The sequence below is a fragment of the Carassius gibelio genome, chromosome B16 (assembly GCF_023724105.1).
Source record: "Carassius gibelio isolate Cgi1373 ecotype wild population from Czech Republic chromosome B16, carGib1.2-hapl.c, whole genome shotgun sequence".
In the NCBI taxonomy this organism is placed as follows: Eukaryota; Metazoa; Chordata; class Actinopteri; order Cypriniformes; family Cyprinidae; genus Carassius; species Carassius gibelio.
Window position 1 is genome coordinate 12,298,418 of NC_068411.1, and position 12,174 is coordinate 12,310,591.

General features: G+C 34.8%; 1 protein-coding gene across 3 annotated transcripts in view; it reads left to right on the forward strand.

The window, feature by feature from the left end:
- The window catches only part of clcn1b (chloride channel, voltage-sensitive 1b), a 33,258-nt gene that overhangs the window by 3,284 nt on the left and 17,800 nt on the right, over positions 1–12,174 (forward strand). For 2 of the 3 annotated variants that reach the window (XM_052579156.1, XM_052579155.1), the window contains exons 2-4: positions 10,524–10,740; positions 10,832–10,963; positions 11,993–12,121. In XM_052579156.1, coding sequence (XP_052435116.1) covers positions 10,524–10,740; positions 10,832–10,963; positions 11,993–12,121 — 478 coding nt within the window. Of the gene's footprint in view, positions 1–6,649; positions 6,770–10,523; positions 10,741–10,831; positions 10,964–11,992; positions 12,122–12,174 lie in introns of those variants that run through there. The other variant, XM_052579154.1, reaches the window with a different exon arrangement.

Here is a 12,174-nt window from a genome sequence, read left to right on the forward strand (position 1 = left end):
TGTAAAACACCTCAAATGCCCTTGAGGATTATTTGCAATGTCGTAGACTTGCTGAACTAAGCAGATGTGTGGACCAAATCCGTGATTTCGTATTCGTGCTAACCTACGCACTCCATCTTTGCTGCTATACGCTAGCAGAAACCTGAGCATGCAGGTTAAATATACGCCTGGCCCTGCTGCTCTGCATGGACGCTATATGGCAGAGAGGAACGTATGGTCAGCTGGTCAGGTGCATTGAGCTATTTGTTAGAGTTTGGTTCTATTGGACAGCTTATTAGGAAGGCCGAAAGATTGTATTAAAGTAAAAGGAAATAGTTTGAGCACAAAAGGTCAAGTGTCAAAAGAAAGCGCGAGAGAATAGTCGTAAATTTGGTGTGTGAGAAAGTGAGATGATGGGGCGAAAGAGCGTCAATTCTTTAGCTGTCAGTTTTGCACTGTCACAAGTCATTAAGTTCCCACACACGGGCTCCCCTCAAACTTCCATTTCTCCACCTGTCTTCCTCTCTTCTCTCGCTCGCCAGTTCCCACATCGATTTTCCTCTCCTGCTGCACAATATGGGAAGATCGCCAGGGCTGGGAGCTTTTTTTAACCTCTGTAAATTTTACGCATTAACGCATAACTGCCCCTGCCGTCCCCTTTCTGTCCGTCTCGCACACGCAGGAGATTCCTGTAGGGAAAATAATCCAGTCAGAGAAAAACTTGATCATTAGCCTTATTAATAGGCTTTATGTGAGTGTTTTCCTCTTTATAATCAGATTTAATTCACTGTTGCTATTCATTTGTGCTCTGAAGATGAACAAAGGTCTTATGGGTTTGGAACAACATTAGGATGAGTAATTAATTACTGAATTTAAATTTTGGGGTGAATTTACCGTTTAAAGGGATAATTCACCTTAAAAAATTATGTTCTTTTATTCACTTTAATGCTGTTCCAAGCCTATAATACACAAAAGGACAAAAAATTATTTTGTCAACCAGATGTTTTTGGTTACAGAGACATTATGGTTGCATTTAATTTGACAGTATGTTTAATAGGGATGCAACAATACAGTTAGCCCACGGTTCAATTAGGGTTGCATCGATCTGATACTCCGGATCGGTATTGGCTCCGATACTGGGATTTTCTTCAGGTTGGGTATTGTTCAGAGGAGACCGATCCAAATCTGATATTGTCCTTATACTATTGTGTTATTGTCGAGCCCCACGAAAGGCATGCAAACATTATAAAGCACCAAAACGTTTTCGTGGACATATTTCAAGTGTTCTAAAGCTGTTCCATAGTTTCATGTGAGGTATTAATATCGAAGTAACGTTAAATTCAAGTTCACATAAACTCTTCTTTCAGCTGCATATGTCATGCTCCATTCAGCAATTAAAACAGCGTGTTGCGTTCGGTTACAAGCGTTAGTCCAAATGATGAAAGACTCTTCAAGAGCGCACATTAACTGAGGTTTAAAACTGTTCAAAGAAAAGGCTCATTAAACTAACGCACAGATTAATACACTACATATCAATATCTCTTCCCTTTGAACTATGTCCAGCTCGCGAACGAATCGTTTGATTTAACCGGTTCTTCCCAGTGAACCAGTTCACCAAATATGACTGAATCGTTTGAACTGGTTCGCGTCTCCAGATTAATCCACAAATTACTTAAGTTAATTACTTTTTTAACGTGGCTAACACTTCCTCTGAGTCTAAATAAACCAATATCCTAGAGTAATTTACTCAATTTACTAAAATTTACTCACATTTACTCAAACAGTTAACTGAACTGCAATGAAGAGAGAACTGAAGACGAACTTGAGTCGAGCAGCTTGTGTGTTGTACTAACTTTTCTATGTGACTCCGTGTTGTTTCAAGCTCATCATTCTGCGCATAGGATGAGCATAAGCGCTCTGTGCCACTCTGTATTGGCGCCTTTAGTATTATAATACTTTTCTGCGCAAAGAGTATTATTTGTCTTTCTTTGTCTGTCCTATCTATCATATGTTGCTACCTTTAGTACTATTCTATACATTTAAAATAAATGTCTTTTAGATTTCCATATAAATGTCCATAAAAAAAGAGCAATGTGTAACATTTTACCAGATCAGATCGGTTCTGAAAAAATGGTTCATTGCATCCCTAGATTTAATACACACTTTGGTTTTTTAACCTTGTTTTTCGGTTTGGTTTGGTTCTGATGGCTTAGCACTTTTTCCTAAGTAAATTAACAACACAAAACGTCTGTTCACTAATGTACACTGGAGAAAGAAATGGATTATTGTATGTCTGTTTAAAATGTGTTTTTGAGAGGAGGAGTATTTTGCCTATTTTTACCCAGTTTGCTAATGAATTTGGCCATCATGAAGTGTTATTAAACATGTAATGTCTGTTTCATTCATACTGGAAGCCAGGAGGTGCTCTTGGGACAGAAACTCCATATAACAAGAAGCATTACAACTAATGCCATTCCAGGAAATCCCTAATATGAACAAAGTCATCCAGCTATTGCTATAGCTGAGTAAAGAGAAGATAGACATGTTTTGAATGATGAAACATAAAGAGAATAAAAACTTGACTGCGACAGTATAGTTTATATGTGTTCATCAAGTCATCTCGGATATATATATTTTTTAAATATATATATATATATATTTATTTCACAACATTATCACTTGGTTCATCCATGTAGCATATGATCACACCGAAATCTGCATTTACGCTGCCGTTGACCTAAAGAGAGCTGCTGTTATGTATATGAATGAAACCGCTTTACAGTCAAACAGTATCATTATTTCCGTTGCAAACATTCAAATCACAGAAGTACTGGGATAAAAGTTTATAGGTCCTATATAAACTCAGATGTGTATGGTAGCAATTAAAATAGAGTAAATAAACGTTAAGTAATTTGACACTTCAAATGAAGATTTGCTGATTGTATTGTTAATGCCAGTAGGTGGCGAAAAATGGATGTTAATGTATTTTTCTATGAATCATACAAGAGATTTTTTCCAAAAACACTTGATTTATCAGTTTAGGAAACAAGTACGTCTTGAGTGAGTCAATGAATAATCCATTAAATTACATGCAATTTTGTTTAGTTGTCTAATGTTTCCTCACGATATCTTTATAATCGTGAGAGAACCACAACTTCCATTGAAAAAAAACAAACAAACTCAAGAATTTTCTCTTCTCAGTACGTAAACTCATGGGCACACACAAAGCCAATTCGGAAAGAGATAAAACACGCAACACACAAAACCTAAATCAATTCAATTCGTAAGCTAGTATTGAACCATAGATGTCATACCAACAGTTCAATGTTGTACTGAGAACTGTGACATCCCTAATGTGTTCTTGCAGTATACTTATCTAAGAAAGTACTGAAACAAAATACAAAAATACAAAGTAACTACATGGTTAAGATTAGGTTTAGAGGTAGGTTCAAGATTAGTAACTACAGTAGTTATTATAATTACTATTATAACATAGTATTTGGAAAACTATACTAATGTTAAAGTGTAATTGACGTTTCTCTAAATTTCTTTTGTATTTCATAGTAAAAATTCATGCAGTTACATAGTCCTACTAAGTGCAAATAACCCACCTTGTTGGCTGAGGTAATTAACACTAACTCTCCCCACCACCATGACAGCAATAGCAGCAGCATCATTGGGAGGAAAGTGTGTAGCGGTGACATTTGACGCGATCAACCCACGGTCGAATACTCGTTCTCCCTTTTCACATCACATATCACATCAGATCAGAAAGACATTTATGTTCAATAAAAATTAAGGACATATTCGAAAAAGTATTGAAGTTTCGTACGGGTGTTTGTTGGGTAGGGTTACGAGTAGATGTAGTGAGGGCTTTATTATACCAATAGGGTGGCTTCCACTTAATATTTTTATTAAAAATAGTTATTTAAATTCAATACGTTATTATGGTGAACTGTTTTATAGACTGTTTTTCTGTTAGTAAACATTGTGATGTTTTTCTGTGGGCTGAGCTTAGGTGGAGGCAGAAAGATTCTCCTGAAGTTGCCAAGTCTGCGGTTTTCCTGCTGAATTTTGCTACTTAAACACTGTTGCTGCGGGTTGTTTATCTTGTCTGCGGGTTGAAGCGACCCAAACAATGTGATGTTTAGCCCCTGGAATGCATATTGTACCAGGGGAACTCTGGGCTAGCGATTGGGCTAGTTTTGAGTGGCAATTTGGTGTTTTGTTTTTTTTGGCCTGAACGCTTCACTAATGCTGTCTATGAAGTTTTTTTTCTATGAAAATCTGATTTTACCTGCATATTTAAGGTCACTCACTGTCCAGAACAGCGATTGTTAATTTAAAAGGTTAACTTTAACAGACAAAATTGTATATATTACATTTCAAATCGGAGCCTCTTCTACATCTATTCTGGCTCCAACATGACAACAAGATAATACTTTAAGCTCCTTATGTAGCCGAATCTGTGCTGGTTTGAAATGGCTGTCTCCAGTCTTTCCTTTGTTTTGCCTCCAGCTAGCATTGTGAAGTAATTGTAACGTCAGCACTAAAAGGGTCTATAACGCATTACAGTAATAAGGTGCAGATATCTGTCTCTATTTGCAGTAGTAGAAATAGCATGCAGATACTATTTACATTAATTGCTATGAAAATACTGCTGTATTTACATGGTGTAAATGGAACCTAATTTAATTATTTTGGAGGATCAGTCCCTTTTATGTGGGAATGATGGGATAGATCACCCAAAATGAAAATTCTGTCATAATTTAGTCACCTGTATGACTTTCTTCTGTGACGTACAGAAGACATTGGACAACACTGATTTTCACGGTGTAGATAAAAGTCATAGGGGTTTGGAACAAATGAGGGTGAGTAAATCATGGTATAATTTTCATTTACACGCAAACTATCTATAAAAATGCTGAATTGTTCCTGGGAGTGTCAGGTTTAGGCTTGAATGATGGAAATTATAATTTGCCTGGTGTGAAACAAAAGAAGTCAATGGAAACTTTGCACCATGATGGAAAAACTAATGCTGGTGTCTGGTCTTAGATGACCGATGCATTTGTTTGCAACAGTGTTTGCTCATACTAATGTTAAACAGCACTGCGTGTTGTTTTTAATGGGCACACTTAAGTGATTTCACTTCCAGGTTAGGCAGCTGCTGATGACCTCTTCTGTAGCACAGAGGCCTCTGGGAGTCTGACTGCTGATTGACAGCAATGAACAAACTGAGAGTCAAATGGAGAGAGTGGAGGGAGTGTGCAGGAGATGAAAGGGTTGTTGCATTTGAACTTTCACTTCATTACTGGGCAGAAATGCAAATAATAATGTTTTGAGGATGAATTAGCATATTCCAGGCGTCTTGTGAACTACAGGCTCCAGGAATATCCTAATTTAAACAAGTTTGTTTACTAGCTCCTTTTGCTTAAGTTTGTGTCCTGCTTTTAAATACATTATTAATAAATAGAAAATGCTTTACTGATCAATAGCATATGTTCTTTCAAAAGTATATGCACAGAAATGTGCCTAAATGTGTAATTAACTGTCCAAAAGTAATAATAATAATATAGTTTATTTCAAAGACTCAAAGAAATCTAAATCTGCAATTCAATTTTTTTTCAAAGCATTAACAATACTTTTTATCAATAAAAAGCATTAATACAACTGCAAAATGTTATTTTCCCCCACATTAACTATTTACACCAGAATAAATAATGCATAGTCATATCAATAATAATAATGATAATGATAAAAGTTATAAATAAATACATTTAATGTAATTTTTTTTAAATGAACATAATTAAATATGCAGAAAGGTTTTAATTTAATATCCTTCAGATTTAATGCAATTAACCCTTATTAGTAACCTGGCAACCTGAACATTTAACCTGAAAATCCAGTAGTTATTTTCTTCCTCAAAATAACTTATAATCTAAACCTATGTCGTGTAAACATGGATTTGTTTCCACACAGACTGACAAAAACGAATCTAACTCCTGGAAGTTGTATAAATCCGAAATGGTCCAATAAGATTAGATCTTTCCAATTTGCAAAAGTGCCGTACACTCAAAAAAACAAACAAACAAACAAAAAAAGTACAAAAGCTATCACTGGCATGGTTCATTTTTCAAAGGTACACTTTTAGGAACTAATATGTACACTTTGGGTACTAGTTTGTGCATTTGAAGTACCAATATGGACCCATTACGCTCAAATGTATACCTTTTAAAAAAAGTAGCACCCCATTGACAACTGAGAGAAATAAGCATTAACCTGAGACTAATGGCCGACTTTAATGTTTAATAAAACATTCTTTTATAGTCATCTATTTTTATTTTTGGACCGTGTGGAGACTTTGTCACAAAGCTGACATCTATCAACACCATTAAACTGAATTCAACTTGAGCACAGACCACAATAAATGAAATGACGCAGAAGACATGTTCACATCCAGATACCTGCAGTGGACTTCAGCTGACCGCCAGACAGGATTAGGAAGCCACAGTCCTGTGAATTAACAGCTGCTGACAGCCCACTGTCAACCGCAGTCTGCAAATGAAGTGCACTGCATTATGGGTAATGTGGTTTACCTCGATGTTAAGCTACAGGACACCCCCTATAAGGCAGATACAGTTACTATTATCTGAATATTTTGTGAAGGTTAAAAGGAGGAGAGGAGGAACATAGGTACATAGCAGACGAAGACTGAAAGAGGAAAAAGAGCAAGATGATAAGGGAACCCATCAACACTTTTGAGACTGTTCTGAATTTTGACCAGATTCTGGTGAGATTAAGCATTATAATATTTGTATTTTTTCTATATACCTCTCTATACTGTACAGAATTTCGTTAACTTGGACTAGTAAATGTTGATAGTGCTCTGTTTTATATATTTTTATGGAAATCTTGTCTTAGTATTTTCCTTTATTAATTTACTGCTTAAAATAAAGAGGAACACCTATGCAAATATGTGAGTTTAGTTGCTCATTGTCAACTACTAATAAAAAATTTAAATGTCAAAACTACATCATTTCTTACATATGATTTCATATTTGATAATGTTTATATTGATTTATTAGTAATTACATTTGATGTTAAGTTTTCTTAAATCTTTTTTTTTCTTTTTTTTTAAAGATTTGATCAGTCTTTCTTGATCTCCTGATCAGTCTGTCAGTAAATGGCTCGGATTGTATTATACTTCTACACAAACTTCTACACACTATCCATTATATTTCTGTTTTTAATTAACTCTCAAAGTCACTATGTCCTTCAGTGCTTATGTCTGTTAGCAACTTTCACTCTCTCGCCCTCGCTTGTCTTTGGGCCCTTTTTTTCTCTCAGAATAGCACGTTAGATAGTATATTTTTGGTCTTATTCTTGAACTTATAATTTGTTGATTGATTGCAGTTGTATAGAGAAGACATCGTCTGCTGTGGGGTCAGGCCCTGTGAGTTTTAGGCCACGGTTGTAAAATTAAGTCTGCATTGTGTGACCAGAGGAACAGGGGAAACGAGTGTTAGAGAGAGAATATGTTGTCATAAAGTAAATGTTTTCTGTTACAGAACAGTCTCTCTCACGCTGTCAACCTGAATCAGTTTACTGACTTCAGAAAATTGAAGAGGCGATGATAGAAACAACCTTGGGTCTTCTGTCTATCTGACACGAACTCTGCTATCTTATCATGATAATGTGATGGAGGAGAAAATAATTAAACAACCAAAAGTCTTCTTATTCTCAGGGTTTTTGTTAAACTGGTCATTCGATGATATTCGAGTGTGTGTGTGTGTTTGTGTGTGTGTGTGTGTGTGCCAGCATTCAAATGCAGTGTATAAATGGAGTTGCATAGCTGGATGTCTCATATGATGTGCTCTGTTAAAGAATGTAAAATCTATTCAGTATGTTCAAGACTGCAGCTACACAAGAGGTGGGTTTGTCTCCATTATGAATGCATGCCATAGAATTCAGCATTTTTGTTCACTTTCATTCAAATAAATAAATTCTTAATAAATTCTAGATGTAATCTTTAAGAAGTCATTTACATTTTTGGACATTATAATCAATATTTTGGGTTGTTATTTTGTATGCTAACATTTAACAATTACAGACTCTCTCTCTCTCTCTCTCTCTCTCTCTCTCTCTCTCTATATATATATAACTATATATATATATATATATAGTTATATATATATATATATATAGTTATATAGTTATATAACTATATATATATATATATATAGTATATTTTTATATTTAATCATATATTTCAATGTTTTTAAAGAAGTCTCTTCTGCTCACAAAGCCTGCATTTATTTATTCCAAAGTATACAATAAAAACAGTACAATTTTGAAAAATGTATTTGAATATATTTAAAATTGTATTTTATTTCTGTGATTTCAAAGCTGAATTTTTTGCATCCTTCCTCCAGTCATTTTATCCCTCTGGTCAAAAAACATTTATTATTATGTTGAAAACACCTGAGTAGATTATTTTAAGGTTATCTGATGAAATGAAAGTTCAGAAGAATGGCATTTATCTGAAATGGGAATCTTTTGTAACATTATAAATTACTTTATCATCACTTTTGAATCAATTTAAAGCATCCTTGCTAAATAAAAGTATTCATTTCTATAATCTCTCTCCCCATCACCAATATATATATATATATATATATATAATATATATATATATATATATATATATATATATATATATATATATATATATATATATATATATATGCTGACTCCAAGCTCTTGAATGATATAGTGTAATGTTACAAAAGCTTTGTTTTATTTCAGCTTAATTCTGATATTTTGGATATCTCTATTCGTCAAAGAATCCAAAAAAATCAGCTGTTTTGAATATTGATGATAATAATAATGATAATAATAATAAAAAAATGTTTGTTGAACAGCAATTTGAAACAGAAAATTTTGCTTTGATCACAGAAATAAAAATATAATATTTAAATGTACTTCCCTTTTTAATACCCTTAGTAAATCATCCTAAAAATAGAATTATGAAATTAAAATTAAACATGGACTAACTACTGATCTACCATGTAACAATTGTTCTTAAATTAATTTAAAAAAGCCATTTATTAGTGAAAGAGAATAACTTTGTCATAAATGAGTTCCAAAAGTTCCGAATTGCATTTGGAAAATAAACCTACAGTAGATTTACATTTGAAGGAATGAAGCACACTGCTGGTGCTGCAAAGTTTTCAATGTAATTTATTGGTGCAAGTCTCACTAATCCGCTCTAAATGATACTATAATGGTTTGATTGATTGAGTTATGTACAGAAATTTTGTCTTTTATAAATTGCATAAAGCTACCAAAAATGCAGCTCTTTATGTACTTTTGTTTGGAAAAAGAATTTGTGATAAATGCCTCAAAATGTTTGATAATTTCAGACGTTCCTTCTAATTTATTTATTTACCTTTTTATATATATTTATTTATTTTAAATGCCTTACATAAATACTCAAATATGTTGAGTTTTGTGTGTGTGTGTGTGTGTGTGTGTATATATATATATATATATATATATATATATATATATATATACACACACACTGTATTTATATATTTTTTAGTGTTTCTGAGTGGGCATGAGGGGGCTGAATCTGATCCCTCCTGTCTCGCACCATGTGGGGTCTGTGCTGATCAGGAATGTATGTATGTAGGCGTGAGTATTGGGTGTAATGGAAGGAAGGTGAAGAATGTCTTGGTGGATCACTTCCTCCTTTACTGGCCAATATCCAGAGTATGATGGGCAGCCCATTATTTTGTCATTTGTGTACTCATATAGCTCATCTAGAAATCAAAATAGATGATTCTTATTTTTATGGCCTCCATTTAGTTTGAAGCTCCCTCTTCTAATCGATCCCCACAATTTAAGCAAATCCCAAATGGACTAAATCGAGCACCACCCTATGTTGTTTTGCCATCCAATAAGCTGCTCAAATATAAATCACAATAGAGAAGATAAGACAGTTGCAATTTCTAATTCATGGCAGCCGTAAACTGTTCTTTCTTTCTTTTGATGTGTTTGGCTTTTTGAAGTTGGTGCAGTATAGTTGGGAACTTTGAGTACTACATTTTCGGCTGAATCTTGTGCATGTGTGTGTACACTGTACGTATGATTGAGAGTATCTCGGGGGAGCGCTTTTTCCATTCTGCCCAGTTAGACAGCATGACTATTTCTGTCTGACATATATAAATGACTGTTACTCACCACCACACACACTTGCATTGATTCCCTTCACGTTCCTGCTTCCACAAGTACTCACATGCACACAATCACACTGAGCCAATGTGCACTATGAGAGTTGTGAAATCAAAGGCTTTTCCACCATTAAACTGCAGTTATCCACATCATCAAGAGTGACTTTTCCCCCATATTTACTTTGTTCACTGCAGATTTTCTTTCCATTGATTTTCTTCGCATTGATCAATCTTCTCTCTTCACTGAACAATGCGGGTGTCATGTGGTCGTTTCTGTTCCTAGTGAAAGCCACATTCTGTGTTTTTCAGCTGTATGGGGAATATCGGGAACAGCTGGGTAATATTGCCAGACGGGAGGCCACACGTCTGTTGACTGAAAGGCAATGGAAGAGGCATGCCGGCAATGCCAAGGCAACCAGGAGAGGCCATGGCCGAGCACATCATGCCAGCCTGGATGTGGGGCCCATGACACCAGGTTTAAACCCCTCCTCTATAAAGAAGCCACGTCCCTATTCCAAATGCCAGGGTGAGTGACTAATGAAAACCCTTTCTGTTTAACTAGAAATCGAGTGCACTGGTCTAAAGTGACTAGCCGTTAGAATGTGTTTGCATTGCAGCCTGCCTGTCCCGGATCCAGAGGTATATAGTGACAAAGTTGGGCGAGGACTGGATCTTCCTGGTTCTTTTAGGCCTCACTATGGCTCTGGTTAGCTGGAGCATGGACTATGCCAGTGCCAAGAGCCTACAAGGTAAATGTTCCTTTTTGGTGACACTTTAAATGTGTATATATTTAAGCAAAAAGGTATGAGAGGCTCTGTTATATTGTGAAATAGTTGTGGCTTCAAATGTTATTCTTCTATTTAGACAACACTTTATAAAAGGGTCCCATTAGTTAGTGTTAGTTAACGCACTGAATAGCATTAATGAAAATTAATAATAATTACAATGAGCATTCTATTTGTTACATTTGTTTATCGTTCATTCATGGTAACTTAGATCCATTAAAGAATAGTAGTAGATGCAACATTTGATTTTAACATTTTAATATTCTGGCATTAATTGCTCACCCTCATGTCCTTCCGAACCCGTAAGACCTTCATCTTTGGAAAAACAATTGAAGATATTTTTAATGAAATCTGAGAGCAGTCAATTGTGAGTTATAAAGTCAGAATTGCAAGACATAATAAAGTTGCAATTCTGGAATTTTGACTTAACTCGCAATTAAGAGTTTATATCTCGCAATTTTGACTTTATAACTTGCCGTTTTTACTTTATATCTCGCAATTCTGTCTTTATAGCTTGCAATTTTTACTTTATAACTTGCCAATTGAGTTTATATCTCACAATTCAGACTTTATAACTCCTAATGAGTTTATATCTCAAAATTCAGACTTTATAGCTCGCAATTGAGTTTATATCTCACAATTCATAATTTATAACTTGCAACTATGACTCTATAACTCGCTATTGAGTTTATATCTCATAATTCGTACTTTATAGCTCACAATTTTGACTTTAAAACTCACAACTGAGAGTTGATATCTCGCAATTCTGACAAAAATTGTATCTATAAGGATACATCACCTTGTCTCTAAGGAAGTATTCTCAAAGATACACATTTGTGCCTTAATTCAGCCTAAATAGTGTACATTTTTACATTAAGTATATTTCATTAAATTTAATCAACACCCAATGTGATGTGTTGTATCATAGATGTGAGGAAATAATGCATATCCTACAGTGAAACTTTTCTCAACCTTTCTGTTTTTCTCTGTCAGCATATAAGTGGATGTACGGAGAGCTGAAGGGGAATGTGGCTCTGCAGTATCTGGCCTGGGTCTCATATCCCATCATCCTCGTCGTGTTTGCATCCCTCTTCTGTCATCTGGTCTCTCCTCAAGCTATAGGTTTGTGTATCTTGTATTGTGTACATCCTCTCATTCCTGCTTTTAGTACCCTG